Source organism: Danio aesculapii, chromosome 9 (assembly GCF_903798145.1).
Source record: "Danio aesculapii chromosome 9, fDanAes4.1, whole genome shotgun sequence".
NCBI lineage: Eukaryota > Metazoa > Chordata > Actinopteri > Cypriniformes > Danionidae > Danio > Danio aesculapii.
Window position 1 is genome coordinate 2,646,626 of NC_079443.1, and position 15,000 is coordinate 2,661,625.

The window sequence follows — 15,000 nt, forward strand, 5'->3', positions numbered from 1 at the left end:
GAAATTTTTTTTAAATACTTTAGAAAATATTTTTTAAATGTAATCAAAATCCTACTTTAAAATTGTTCCCCCTTTTTAAATACTGTAAGTAAAATGTATCCTGGGTAAACATATTTATTTTCATATTTATTTTCTCAGAATGATGGATTGAAGCTTATCTGTGTTTGCATAACAAACGGCCCAAACATTAGAAATGACCCTTCATTCCCAAAACACTGTAAATATTTGATGAAGTTTCATCACCACATGAGCGTGCTTTCTATACGCCGCTGATGAAGAATGATGTTTTCACCATATGCTGTTGAAGACGCAGCCGGCTGTGTTTTAATAAGATGTTGATCTCCTGCTGTTAGCGCCATTCAGCAGGTATTTTGTAGGCCCTCCCCCTGCTGAAACCCCTCCGCTGACTGGACGTCTGCTTAATTAATGCTTGATTAACATTAAACAGATGCACACTGCTCTTCATCTTCATCTCCAGGGCTTCATTCTGGCCTTGTGCTCTGGGCAGCGTAAAGCTCAGGACAAGAGCTTTAACCCTGTTTAATCCTCTTCAAATGGCCCCACACTATTTTTTTTTTTTTTACATTTAATAGCATGCAAATCTCAAACACACATACCACACCATCATCACACACACACTGTCAAAAATGCTGGGTCCCACACAATCGATTTGTGTAGGGATAACATGAAAAAAATGTAAACGTATTCGTTTTTACAAATGTAAGTAGATTAAACATAAAAAAATTAAGTTGTCCCAAAGAAAAACCCAGAACTTGTGTTGTTTCAGCTTGTTTATAATAAGTAGTTTGAGCAAACGTTTTTTTTTTGAGTGCAGGACACTTGAAAATCACTTTAGGTTTGGTTTTCCTCATTTCGTCTAGATGGTGGATAGAGCTATAAAGCTTATTTTAAAGTGTGAAGTCTATTGTACTTTATAATCTTTATTACATTTAAAACCAGTCTCCAGGATTTAACTATCGCTGAATTTATCGCAAAATCAAGCTAATTTTACTGATCTCGCATTTTTTTTCTGAAATTCTGCAGATTTCCTGCGAATTCGGGGTCTAGACACTTTCTATGACGTCATCACGACACTGATTCACCCAAAACAAAGGCCATGTGGACACAAACAACTATCGCTCAGCCATTATTCATCAATACATCAATATTATAGGTGGCAGTATACACTCACCGGCCACTTTATTAGGTCTCCAACTACTCGTTAACACAAATTTCTAATCAGCCAATCACATTGCAGCAACTCAATGCGTTTAGGCATGTAGACATGGTCAAGACGATCTGCTGCAGTTCAGACCGAGCATCAGAATGGAGAAGAAAGGGGATTTAAGTAACTTTGAACGTGGCATGGTTGTTGGTGCCAGACGGGCTGGTCTGAGTATTTCAGAAACTGCTGATCTACTGGGGTTTTCACGCACAACCATCTCTAGGGTTTACAGAGAATGGTCCGACAAAGAGAAAATATGCAGTGAGCGGCAGTTCTGTGGGCGCAAATGCTTTATTGATGCCAGAGGTCAGTAGAGAATGGCCAGGCTGGTTCCAGCTGATAGAAAGACAACAGTAACTCAAATAAGCACTCGTTACAACTGAGGTCTGCAGAAGAGCATCTCTGAACACACAACACGTCCAACCTTGAGGCGGATGGGCTACAGCAGCAGAAGACCACACCGGGTGCCACTCCTGTCAGCTAAGAACAGGAAACTGAGGCTACAATTCACACAGGCTCACCAAAACTGGACAATAGAAGATTGGAGAAACGTTGCCTGGTCTGATGAGTCTCCATTTCTGCTGCCACATTCGGATGGTCGGGTCAGAATTTGGCCTCAACAACGTGAAGGCATGGATCCATCCTGCCTTGTATCAGTGCTTTAGGCTGATGGTGGTGTAATGGTGTAGGGGATATTCTCTTGGCACACTTTGGGTCCATCAGTACCACTTAAGCATCGTGTCAACGCCACAGCCTACCTGAGTATTGTTGCTGACCATGTCCATCCCTTTATGACCACAGTGTCTCCATCTTCTGATGGCTACTTCCAGCAAGATAACACACCATGTCATAAAGCGTGAATCATCTCAGACTGGCTTCTTAAACATGACAATGAGTTCACTGTACTCAAATGGCCTCCACAGTCACCATATCTCAATCCAATAGACCTTTGGGATGTGGTGGAACGGGAGATTGGCATCATGGATGTGCAGACGACAAATCTGGAACAACTGCTTGACGCTATCATGTCAATATGGAGCAAAATCTCTGAGGAATATTTGCAGTATCTTGTTGGATCTATGCCATGAAGGATTAAGGCAGTTCTGAGGGCAAAACTGGGTCCAACCTGGTACTAGGAAGGTGTACCTAATAAAGTGGCTGATGAGAGTACAATAAAGTAACACACTGCTTTTTAAAATTTTTTTTTGTTCAAGTAATTTTTTTGCAGCTCAGGTCAATAAAATCACACATCATAACAAAAGCTTCCGCAATCAATTTTTACAAAGCATTTCAATACCGGCAGAAGTCTGGACTGAAGTGGCAAGTGTTAAACACATAACCCACATTCAGGATCAAGTAGGTCATCATTTCTTTTACCTTTTACACAGTGTTTCTTTTCCACAGTAAGTGTTTTAGAGTGCCCCTGTTGGCTATAAAAGATTTTAAGGAATAATTCACCAAAATAAAAAAAAGCTAAGTTTGCTGTTCATTTCCTCAGCCTCAGGCTATCTAAGATGGGGACCTTTCTTCTTCAACAAAGCATTTAAGAGGATTTTTAGCTGAAGCAGTGCTCCTTGCTGATTCATAAAATTCATGTCCATTTAAAAACCTTTACAAATCAACAACAAAGGAAACACATGAAGGCAAAATATCCACTCAAAATGACTTTTGCTGCTTGTTCAAGCTACTTAATTGAAATGAGCTGAAACAACACACAGTTCTTAAGTCTTTTTTGGGCTAAATTAATTGTTTTATGTTCAATCCACTTAAATATGTAAAACTGCGAGCATTCCAGCATATTTACAGTGCCAACACACACGCACACACACGCACACACGCACACACACACACACACACACACACACACACACACACACACACACACACACACAAAAGATTGTTGCTGCTACCTCAAACTACTGTACTTGTTTAAAATGAGCTGAAATAACAACTCTTGACCTTTTTTTTGGTCCATTTATTTGTTTTATGTTCAATCCACTTAAATTTGTAAAAGAAATTAGTTAACTTAATTGTTTTGTTTGCTTTTTGGGAAAATTTGAAAGTCAAAATAATCTTGGGTGTTTTAAGTTAAAGATTTGTTAGAGTTTAAGGGTGTACTTGCACTAGACTATGATGTTAATCAAACTATAACGTAAAAAGGGAACATGAAAGGAACGTTCAAGAAGCTAATGCAAACACCTTAATCATATTATTGCCTTATTCAGCAAATACTTAGATTACTGATGTCTATGTTAACGTAGTCAGTGTCACTTTTGTTTTTATCTCTGATGGTTAATTAGTGATCAATATATATATATATATATATAGATTACATTATTTTTCCTTTATGTAAGTCAGAAGCACAGAATTATGCTGTTGTTTATTGTCTGGTTTCCGACTGTTGAGGTTTTGATATCAGCACATGATCGGGTTTCATTAGCACTGCTCAGTTTCTGGCTGGCTGTGAAATATGTGCTGCTGTCAGCTTCAGCTTAATCCTCATTAAGACTGTAGAGATCGCTCATGAGTTGCCATAAGTCACCATATTGTTATTAATATTAGTGTTTTTGTTTTTTTTTTTGTTTTTTACAAATATTGAATTGTAATTAATTACCGCAGGGGCCTCTTTACTTAAAGAAAGCCATGCCGTATGTTGTCTGATTCACACACTTCAGTATGAAGTAAATATGCATAAATTAACAGAAGAAATTTATTTTGGAAACATTATATATACAGTTGAAGTCAGAATTATTAGCCCCCCTGTTTGTTTTTTCCCCCATTGTTTGTTTAATGGAGAGCAGATTTTTTTTCAACACATTTCTAATCATAATAGTTTTAATAACTCATCTCTAATAACTGATTTATTTTATCACTGTCATGATGACAGCACATAATATTTGACTAGATATTTTTCAAGACACTTCGATACAGCTTAAAGAGACATTTAACCAGGTTAACTAGGTTAAGTAGACAAGTTAGGGTAATTAGGCAAGTTATTGTTCGCCCCACATGGAATCTGCGCTCGCAGATTTCCACAGATTTTTAGCCCATCATTGATTCTGTTTATTTACTTGTGTAAATGTGTGTAAATTTATATTTATTCAGTTTTTAAATACATTTCACTAATGTTATTGATTAATATGAAAATGTTCATATAATTTATTTAGAAAATAATTTGTAATGTAATATTTTCTGTCTTTTAGTAGATTTATTAAATAGAAGACTTGCTTTGTTTGCCAAATAAAGTGAATCTAATTTGATTTGCATTTTAAACATTAAATAAATTAAAAGGTAGTACTTTTATATATTAAGGTTTTAGTTATGATAAAATCATTCCGCATAAATCCGCAGATTTTTAACACAATTCTGCGCAGAAATAGCAAAAAATGTCTGCAGATTCCGTCTGGCCCAAGTTATTGTATATCGATGGTTTGTTCTGTAGAATATCGAGAAAAAATCTAGCTTAAAGGGGCTAATAAATGACCTTAAAATGAGTTTAAAAAATTTAAAACTGCTTTTATTCTAGCCAAAATAAAACAAATAAGACTTTCTCCAGAAGAAAAAATATTATCAGACATACTGTGAAAATTTCCTTGCTCTGTTAAACATCATTTGGGAAATATTTTAAAAAGAAATAAAAAATCCAAGAGGGGCTAATAATTCTGACTTCAACTGTGTGTGTATGTATGTGTATATTATATTATATTATATTATATTATATTATATTATATTATATTATATTATATTATATTATATTATTTTATATTATATTATATTATATTACATTATATTATATATTCATACACTATTTTGTTAAGCCCAATTCTATTCATTCATTCATTCATTCATTTATTTTTCTTCAGCTTACTCCCTTATTTATCAGAGGTCGCGACAGCGAAATGAACTGCCAACTATTCTGGCATATGATTTACACAGCGGATGCCCTTCCAGCTGCAACCCTATACTGGGAAACACCCATACACTCTCACATTCACAAACCCACTCATACACTATGGCCAATTTAGTTTTTCATTTCCCCTATAGCGCATGTGTTTTGACTTGTGGTGGAAACCGGAGCACCCGGAGGAAACTCACGCCAACACAGGGAGAACATGCAAACTCCACACAGAAATGCCAAATGACCCAGCCAGGACTTGAAGCAGTGACCTTCTTGCCGTGAGGTGGCAGTGCTAACCACTGAGCCACCATGCCACCAAATTCTACTGTTCACTCCGCATATTTTATTTACTTTTTCCTCCCTCTGTCTATATATTGCTTTATAATTAAAGCTTTATAATTGCTTTACAATTAATACAATTAAAAAATGAAAGGTTATGTAAACACTATCCGATGAATGGTGCACTTTAAACAGCGTTCAACTCAACAGGGCCAGTTTTGGTTTCCTGTTTTTTAAAATGCAACCAAATTAGCATTATAAATGAGCTGAGAAATGGGCTGTAAACGAGTGAAACGATTGGCTTTTTCCACTGTCACCTGCTCATTGCTGATATTAGCATTTAAGGATGTTGATCGAGAAACCCAGAAGGAAATCAGACGCGCTCATTCTTCATACGGCCAATAGTGCACATTCAGCACACGCTAAACACACACACACACACACACACACACACACGTGAGCAGGCCCTTTGCCTGTTAAACTCTGGCTTTCAGTGATTGATTGGCTGTGTGGTGTTGCTGGTTCCCATCATTAGCTGGTTTTATTACCCTGTCGGTCATCTCCACTCCAAACCCGCACACTTCCCTGCCTTTATTCTCATCTGGAAACTCTGCGCTTTCATCCCACATCCCATTTACCCAGAAACGCACATTCATTCGCCGGCTGACACTTCTCATTGTGTGGACCTCGGGTTTCATTACATCCTAAAACCGCATTGGTTAGATTATTCCTGCTGGATGTGTACAAGTACTGTAGGGGGGGTTTTGCTTACGTGGAAATATACAGTGGGGACGGAAAGTATTCAGACCCTCTTAAATTGTTCACTCTTTGCAGCCATTTGCTTAAATCCTTTTAATTGTTTTCCTCATTAATGTACACAAAGCACCCCATATTGCCAGAAAAACACAGAATTGTTGACAGTTATGCAGATTTCTTTAAAAAAGAATGCTAGTATGCTAGTACAACACGATGAAAAAAAATTAGGTAATGTTTTTGCACAGTTTGCCGTTAGTTTGGCAAGTGAGCCACCTTTTGTTAAATAATTTCGAACTGCAATATGATACCTGCTAGGGACTGTGCGATTTAATAGAAATCGAATAGCAATTTGAAACATTGCGATTAGCTAATCGCTAGAGACTGTGCTATGAATATATATATATGTATTATTTAATTTTTCCCACCCAGAGCAAATGAGTGACTGCCGTCTGTGTGTGCAATTGTAGCCAATTGAGTAAGCACACTTTCATTCTGCCCAATATCTCTCTCTCTCTCTAAGCTCAAGGTTAATCGGTAGTTGGGTGTTGTGGGCTGCTTTATGTTAATTTATTTGAGTGTTGGCTTTGTGCTGCTGATTTTGAATGCTGCTGCTGTTGAATTAAGGGTTAAATGTCACCAACGAACATTTATTGAAAGTATTCCTTTGGGTTTTGCTTATTTTCTATTAATTTTTATAGTCAGTATTGTGGTAGAATGGAGTGCTTCGGTGCAGTTGAAGTGAGCTTTATACCTTTAGATACGTTTTATATACGGTTTATACATGTTTTTGGTGCCTTTTGAAGTGAGCTTTATATCTTTAAATACGTTTTATGTACAGTTTAATTGTTTTCAATTCCTTTGAAGTGAGCTTTACACCTTTAAAACGTTTTATATATGATTTATACACATTTTTGGTGCCTTTGAAGTGAGCTTTATACCTTTAAATACGTTTTAAATACGGTTTATACATGTTTTTGGTGCCTTTGAAGTGAGCTTACCTTTAAATACGTTTTATATACGATTTTTACACGTTTTTGGTGCCTTTGAAGTGAGCTTTATACCTTTAAATACGTTTTATATTAATTTTTTAACATTTTAAATACGTTTTTGGTGCCTTTTGAAGTGAGCTTTATACCTTTAAACACGTTTTATGTACAGTTTAATTGTTTTCAATTCCTTTGAAGTGAGCTTTATACCTTTAAAAACATTTTATATATGATTCATGCACATTTTTGGTGCCTTTGAAGTGAGCTTTATACCTTTAAATACGTTTTATATACGGTTTATACATGTTTTTGGTGCCTTTGAAGTGAGCTTACCTTTAAATACGTTTTATATACGGTTTATACATGTTTTTGGTGTCTTTGAAGTGAGCTTTATACCTTTAAATACGTTTTATATACGGTTTATACATGTTTTTGGTGTCTTTGAAGTGAGCTTTATACCTTTAAATACGTTTTATATACGGTTTATACATGTTTTTGGTGCCTTTGAAGTGAGCTTTATACCTTTAAATACGTTTTATATATGATTTATACATGTTTTTGGTGCCTTTGAAGTGAGCTTTATACCTTTAAATACGTTTTATATACGGTTTATACATGTTTTTGGTGTCTTTGAAGTGAGCTTTATACCTTTAAATACGTTTTATATTCATTTTTTAACATTTTAAATACGTTTTTGGTGCCTTTTAAGGTGAGCTTTATACCTTTAAATTCGTTTTATATACATTTTCTTTGCCTTTAAAGTGAGCTTTATACCTTTTTTTATATGTTTTATATACATTTTAAAATGGTTTTAAATACGTTTTCAGTGCCTTTGAAGTGAGCGTTTAAATACATTTTACATATGTTTTATATACGTTTTAAATACATTTTCGTTGCATTTGAAGAGAGCTTTATACCTTTAAATACGTTTTATACATACCTACCAACACTCCCTGTTTTTCCCAGGAGGCTCTCGTATTTCAGATTTATTTCTCTCGGAAAACTCCCGTATTTTCAGCCCTCTAAAGAAGGAAAGAAATGTATTCAATTCAATTCACCTTTATTTGTATAGCGCTTTTACACTGTAGATTGTGTCAACGCAGCTTCACATAAAAGGTCATAGTAAATTGAAACAGTGTAGTTCAGTTTTTAGTGTTTAAGTTCAGTTCAGTTTAGCTCAGTTCAGTGTGGTTTAATAATCACTGAGAGTCCAAACACTGAAGAGCAAATCCAACGATGCGCAGCTCTATAGATCACAAACCATGCAAGCCAGAGGCGACAGCGGAGAGGATAAAACTTAACTAATTGGCGAAAGTGAAGAAAAAAAACCTTGAGAGATTAAATTAAAAAACTTAATGTATTTTTCTCCACTGTAAATTATTAAAATGATTTAAGTTTTTTTGGTTTCTTAAACTATATGCAGTTAATAGTATTTTACTGTAAAGAATAAATAAATGTTGTTAAGATTATCATTACAGTTTTCACAGTATGAGAATATGGCAATAAAACAATCATATTAACAATTAATGTTTTTACAGTTGGTTCAAACTGATACAGATTATGTTGTTACTATTTAATAAATATTGATTAAAATTAATGTTTCATATATATTAATTAATATTACTTTTTAATAGTATAATTGGGTGTTTAATATTACATTTATATTAATTGCAAAATTGTTTAATTTAACGGCAGGTCTTCTTACGTGGTGTAAAAGAACATTTCATACTCATTCTGTGTTATGTTTTATATATTCAAATATTTTCATATTTTGCTCTATGTTGGGCATAAAATGTTTTTTTATGTAAAGAGAGATTTGTACACCAATTACACATATATTTTATTTTATTTTACATTTTTAAGAGAATTATTGTGTACATTGTATTATTAAAATAAATTATTATTTAATTATTCTTTATGAATTATTATTTTTATTATTTAAATTATATTATTATAATTATTAATAATTATTATTTAATTATCTTCATTAAGGTCATAGTGTAGTGCTATTATTTTGACATTCCATAAAATACAAATAAGGACCTATATATATTATTCATAGAATAAGTTTGACTTTTGACCAGCGTTCAATTATTTGCTTTATTCAATTATTCAATTAAAGTGCATAAATTTACATAAATCATTTTACATTCATGGCTCATTTTTCCATAGACATCAATTATTAAAAATGATATCAGATGTATTTTGCATATTCTGTCACACAGCGGCTGGGATAAATTCACCATAGGGAGATTTGGCCCTAAAGAACTGGTTCAACTTATGCCAATAGATGGCCTTTAATGACTTTTCACAATTCCATAACTCATTATTGTAATTATTACCAAGAGTTATTTTCAGTAAAAAACTAAATAAAATGATTTTATCATAAAATTCTGTAAATATACAGCTTTGCAAATGTTTCATTTTTTAATTGTGTATATGATTATAAATGTGTATCATCCTGTAAATTTCTTCAATGTTTAAAAACGTCATTTTTCTAGAGATTTACAGATATTTGGTGATAAATATTTACGGATATTTACCAATATTTTTTGTTTTTGACCAATATCTTTAACCACAATAATTTAGCTACAAATTACCCTCTTTTTCTCTATATGAAGCAATTTATCGGTCAATATTGTCATTTATTTGCAATATTGTAAATATTCTGTGGCCATCTACATCACCTCCCCAAAAACCAAAAGTGTGTTCTGATTGGCCTGCTGAATCACCTCTGCTAGAAGCCTAGAGTGTTCTGATTGGCCAGCTGAACCCCTTCCTAAAAGCCCAGAGTGCTCTGATTGCCCAGTTGAATCACCTCCCAAAAGGCGTAGAGTGTTCTGATTGGCCATCCGAGCACCCTCTCTAAAATCCTGGAGTGTTCTGATTGGCCAGCCTAACCCCTCCCTTAAAACCCAGTGTGTTCTGATTAGCTGGCTGAACCCCCTCCCTAAAATTCCGAAGTGTTCTAATTGGCCAGCTAAACCTCTCCCTAAGATTCCCAAAGTACTCTGATTGGCCAGCTGAACCCCTCCCTAAAATTCCAAAGTGCTCTGATTGATCAGCTGAACCCCTCCCTTAAAACCCAGAGTGTTCTGATTGGCCAGCGGAACCCCTCCCTAATATCCCAAAGTGCTCTGTTTGGTCAGCGGAACCCCTCCCTTAAAACCCAGAGTGTTCTGATTGGCCAGTGGAACCCCTCCCTAATATCCCAAAGTGCTCTGTTTGGTCAGCTAAACCCCTCCCTTAAAACCCAGAGTGTTCTGATTGGCCAGTGGAACCCCTCCCTAATATCCCAAAGTGCTCTGATTGGCCAGCTAAACCGCTCCCTAAAAGCCCGAAGTGTTCTGATTGGCCAGCTGAAACTGTACGCTGTGATTGGCCAAATACCTCATATATGTCACAAAAAATGTAACGCCCCTTAACATAATTTCATCACAAACCAGCGTCACGATGACAAAACTACAATTCCCCCAAATGTCTTTGTTTGTCTTCAGGTAGTTTTATGCTAATATATTAAGGTAGAAAACGTAGACTAATATGACTCTCATTACATCTCACATTACTTCAGACAATATTGTGTATGTGTGTTCCTGAATAATAATGAAGGATCTCGATTAAAAGTTTTACTTAAAAATATCTCATATTTAACAACATGTCTTTTGTTTGCAGGTGGAGAATCGGCCCAAGTACTACGGACGAGAGTGAGTTTCATTACACACATTACAGATCCACGCCACATTTTTGAACTTGTGTTCTACTCAAATGCATATTTCCAGTTCATAGTGTACTGTATGCGGGATGTAGTATGTCAAATATGTGGACGTAGGTGTTCAAATACCAACTCTTTTAAATCGGTTGACCAATCACAACAGACTGGACCATCTGACCAGTCAGAGTAGAGTAGAGTAGACCCAATTAAAGTGTTTAGTCAAATAAAAGTTTTTTTAAATACATTGGATTAATGTAAATCTGTTATAACAGTATGACCAATCATTTTTAATATATGGTTTTATATATAGTTTCATTAATTTTCATCTGCTTTTCGGGGGCCGGGTCGCGGGTGCATCAGTCTTAGGAGAGAACCCCAGACTTCCCTCTTCCCAGACACTTCCTCCAGCTCCTCCAGGGGGATCCCGAGGCATTCCCAGGCCAGCCGAGAGACATAGTCCCTTCAGTGTGTCCTGGGTCTTCCTCGAGGCCCAGTTGGACATGCCTGGAACACCTCCCTAGGTAGGTGTCAAGGAGGCATCCGAAACAGATGCCCGAGGAGCAGCGGCTCTACTCCGAGCTCCTCCCTGGAGACAGAGCTACCTACCCTATCTATAAGGGTGTGGCCTGCCACCCTGTGAAGGAAACTCCTTTCGGCCGCTTGTATCCGAGATCTTGTCCTTTTGGTCATGACCCAAAGCTCATAGCCATAGGTAAGAGTAGGAACATAGATTGACCGGTAAATCGAGAGCTTTGCCTTTCGGCTCAGCTCATTCACCACAACGGACCGGTACATCGACCACATTACTGCTGTCGCTGCACTAATCCACCTGTCAATCTCACTCTCCATCTTTCCCTCACTCGTGAACAAATCCCCAAAGTACTTGAACTCCTCCACCTGGGGTAAAGACTTTCCTCCTACCTGGACATGGCAAACCATCTTTTTCCGGTGAAGCACCATGGCCTTATACTTGGAGGTGCTGATTCTTATCCCAGCCATGACGCTGTCAGCAGCAAACCGCCCCAGTGCATGCTGAAGGTCAGCATTCGATGAAGCCAACTGAATGACATTGTCTGCGAATGACAGAGATGAAATTCTGTGGTCCTCAAACCGGACCCCCTTCAGCCCAAGGCTGTGCTTTGAAATTCTGTCCATAAAAATTATGAACAGAACTGGTGACAAAGGCCAGCCCTGCCAGAGTCCAACATGCACTGGATACAAGTCTGACTTATTGCAGGCAATGCGAACCAGACTCATACCGGACCATACGGCCCTTAACAGAGCGCCTCTGACCCCATACTCCCAGAACACCTTCCACAAAATGCCACGAGGGACACGGTCGACTGCCTTCTCAAAGTCCACAAAACACATGTGGATTGGTTGAGCATACTCCCATAAACCCTCGAGCACCCTGGTGAGGGAATAGACCTGGTCCAGTGTACCACGACCTAGACGAAAAACCGCATTGTTCCTTCTGGATCCTAGATTCAACTATCGGATCCTCATCTCCAGTACCCTGGCATAGACTCTTCCAGGAAGGTTGAGGAGTATGATATCTCGAGTTGCAGCGCACCCTCCCGTCCCCCTTTTTAAAAATGAGAACCACCACCCCAGTTGCCCAGTCCAGAGGTACTGTTCCCGACTACTGTTCCCGACTGTAGAGATGTGTCAGCCAGGACAGCCCTATAATATCCAGAGACCTAAGATACACAGGGTGAATCTCATCCACCCCTGCTGCTTTGCCACTGCGGAGCTTGCAAACTACCTCAGTGACCTCAGCTTGGGTGATGGATGAGTCCACCCCTGCATCCCCAGTCTTTGTTTCCTCAATGAAAGACATGTCAGTGGGGTTAAGGAGATTTTCTTTACACTACTGTTCATTTTTTAGATAGTAGTACATATTCATTAGCTAATAATGGTTATTTTTTAGGAAGTCTAGTGTCTTTTTAAATGATGTTTATTTATTAGATAATAGTTCTTATTCATTAAATATTAAACATATATTCTAATTATTATTTATTAGACACAATTACCTGTTCATTGTATTCTAATATTTATTATTTGATGCTAGTATTTATTCATTTATTTATTCATACATTCATTAGATACTAAATTTAACTATAAGTTACAGTAATTTACCGTGAAATGACATTTAATGTCTTAAAATATGCTGTTAAACTATAGATATATATATAACTATATATATATATTAATGTATTTATTATATATGTATTTATTATATATGTATTTATTATATATATATATATATATATATATATATATATATATATATATATATATATATATATATATTTATTTTTTTTTTTTTTTGGAGAGGGAGCTGCGTCCAAGTAGAGCTTTACGTCTAGCAACGCCCCTGGTTTTTAATCTCTGATAGTCAAAACATGTTAAAAAAAAGTCTATGTAATATATGCATTAAAGAACATTCAGGAAAAAGTGTTTCATGTAAATTCAGACCACGAGTCCACATACATGGACATTGTTTTTCTCTAAAAGTACATCATATCAAAAGATGATACTTAGGTTTTATTCTAATTGGGTTGCAATTAGCCCAAATAGCAAAGAGAAATAAAAAATGCATGTAAAAAACCTTGGGCCTTAAGAGGTTAAAACAGTAAGAGGTATGACACACTTTGAAAGCCAGTTGTGATTTAGCGATGCATTATTAATATTGTCTGTCTGATTGGTTTGTGTGTTGAAGGTATCATGGGATGATCTCCAGAGAGGACGGGGACCTGCTGCTCAGTGTGGCTGAAGGAAGTTATCTGATCCGGGAGAGCCAGAGACAGCCGGGCACATACACTTTAGCTCTACGGTACCTGCAACCTTTGACTGATCTCTCTTTAACCTAGATCTTCACACACTCTTCACGGTCTAAACCTAATCCTGCCGAATGTGTGTTTGTGTGTGTATGTACGTTTGGTTTATTTTAGCTCAGGCTGATGTGCGCGCGTGCGTATACACATCTTCAAATTGCACACTATATGCAAGTTGAGCTAGACCTCGTCGACTATTTTATTTAATATTATTATTTACAGAAACGTAAGCGGTATCTCTTATGGTATATTCAAATTATTTTATATGGAGGCTGTTAGGGTTATCACGATACTGGGATTTGGTACCAATTGAAACAGACAACATTTGAGTGCTGTTGAGCGCGTTCTTAAACAGTGGTGATTTGCCATCGTGTTCACATGCTCAACAGAAATGACTGTGATTGGCCGTGAAGGTCATCAGTTCACCGAACTCACTGCTGTTTACTGAGTGTAAACACAGATACAGGGACACTGGAGCGTTTTAAAGCCGCGATTCATCAGCGGATCACTCGCATGTCAGCTTATAGTCAAACCAGCTGATCTGGACGTGACTGAAACGCTCCAGTGTATGTGTGTTTGTTTGTGTGTGCATGTTTGTGTGTGTGTGTGTGTGTTTGTTTGTGTGCTTGTGTGAGAGTGACCGAGACAAAAAAAAAAGTCTAGAGATAATCCCTTTAATCTGCTCGTTTGAGCAAACGCCACACACTGTTACACATACACACACGCGACACGTGGAGGCTTTCTAGTCCAAACTGTCTCACTGTGTGTGTGTGTGTGTGTGTGTGTGTGTGTGTGTCTCTCCCTCTCTCCTCTGCTCTTCTTCATGTAATTCCTCAGAGAAAATGTGTTTTGTCTTGTGTGCAAAAGTCTTATATCAAAGAGCTCTATAGCCATCAGGCTCTAATGACATTAGCTTTTGTTGCTGTGTGTCTGTCTGTCTGTCTGCGCGTGTGTGTGTGTGTGTGTCTGTCTGTGTGTGTGTTTGTTTGTTTGTTTGTTATATGTATATGTGTGTGATGTACTCTGTCTGTTACTTGGTGTGTGTGGCTAGAAGTCATACAGACCCAACAGAGTGTGTTTTCTGTTATGAATGTCTGGTTGTGTGTTTCTGTAAAAGCCCCCATCTCACATACTCAAAGCTGCGTTTTTTTTTTTTGTTTTGTTTATTTCTTTTTTTAAGGCTAAAAGAAAGACTTTGTGACACATTTGCAATTTTAATAAATATGTAAAAATAAAAATGGTGCATCTTTTTCTTTCTACACTAAAGTAAACACGATGATAAAATGGTATCAATAAATATATACACA

The 15,000-nt window shown here is 36.7% G+C and overlaps 1 protein-coding gene across 1 annotated transcript in view; it reads left to right on the forward strand.

Moving 5' to 3' along the window:
* Positions 1-15,000, forward strand: part of chn1 (chimerin 1) — a 90,390-nt gene that overhangs the window by 16,770 nt on the left and 58,620 nt on the right. The window contains exons 4-5 of the mRNA XM_056465320.1: positions 10,817-10,848; positions 13,579-13,692. Coding sequence (XP_056321295.1) covers positions 10,817-10,848; positions 13,579-13,692 — 146 coding nt within the window. The remainder of the gene's footprint in view (positions 1-10,816; positions 10,849-13,578; positions 13,693-15,000) is intronic.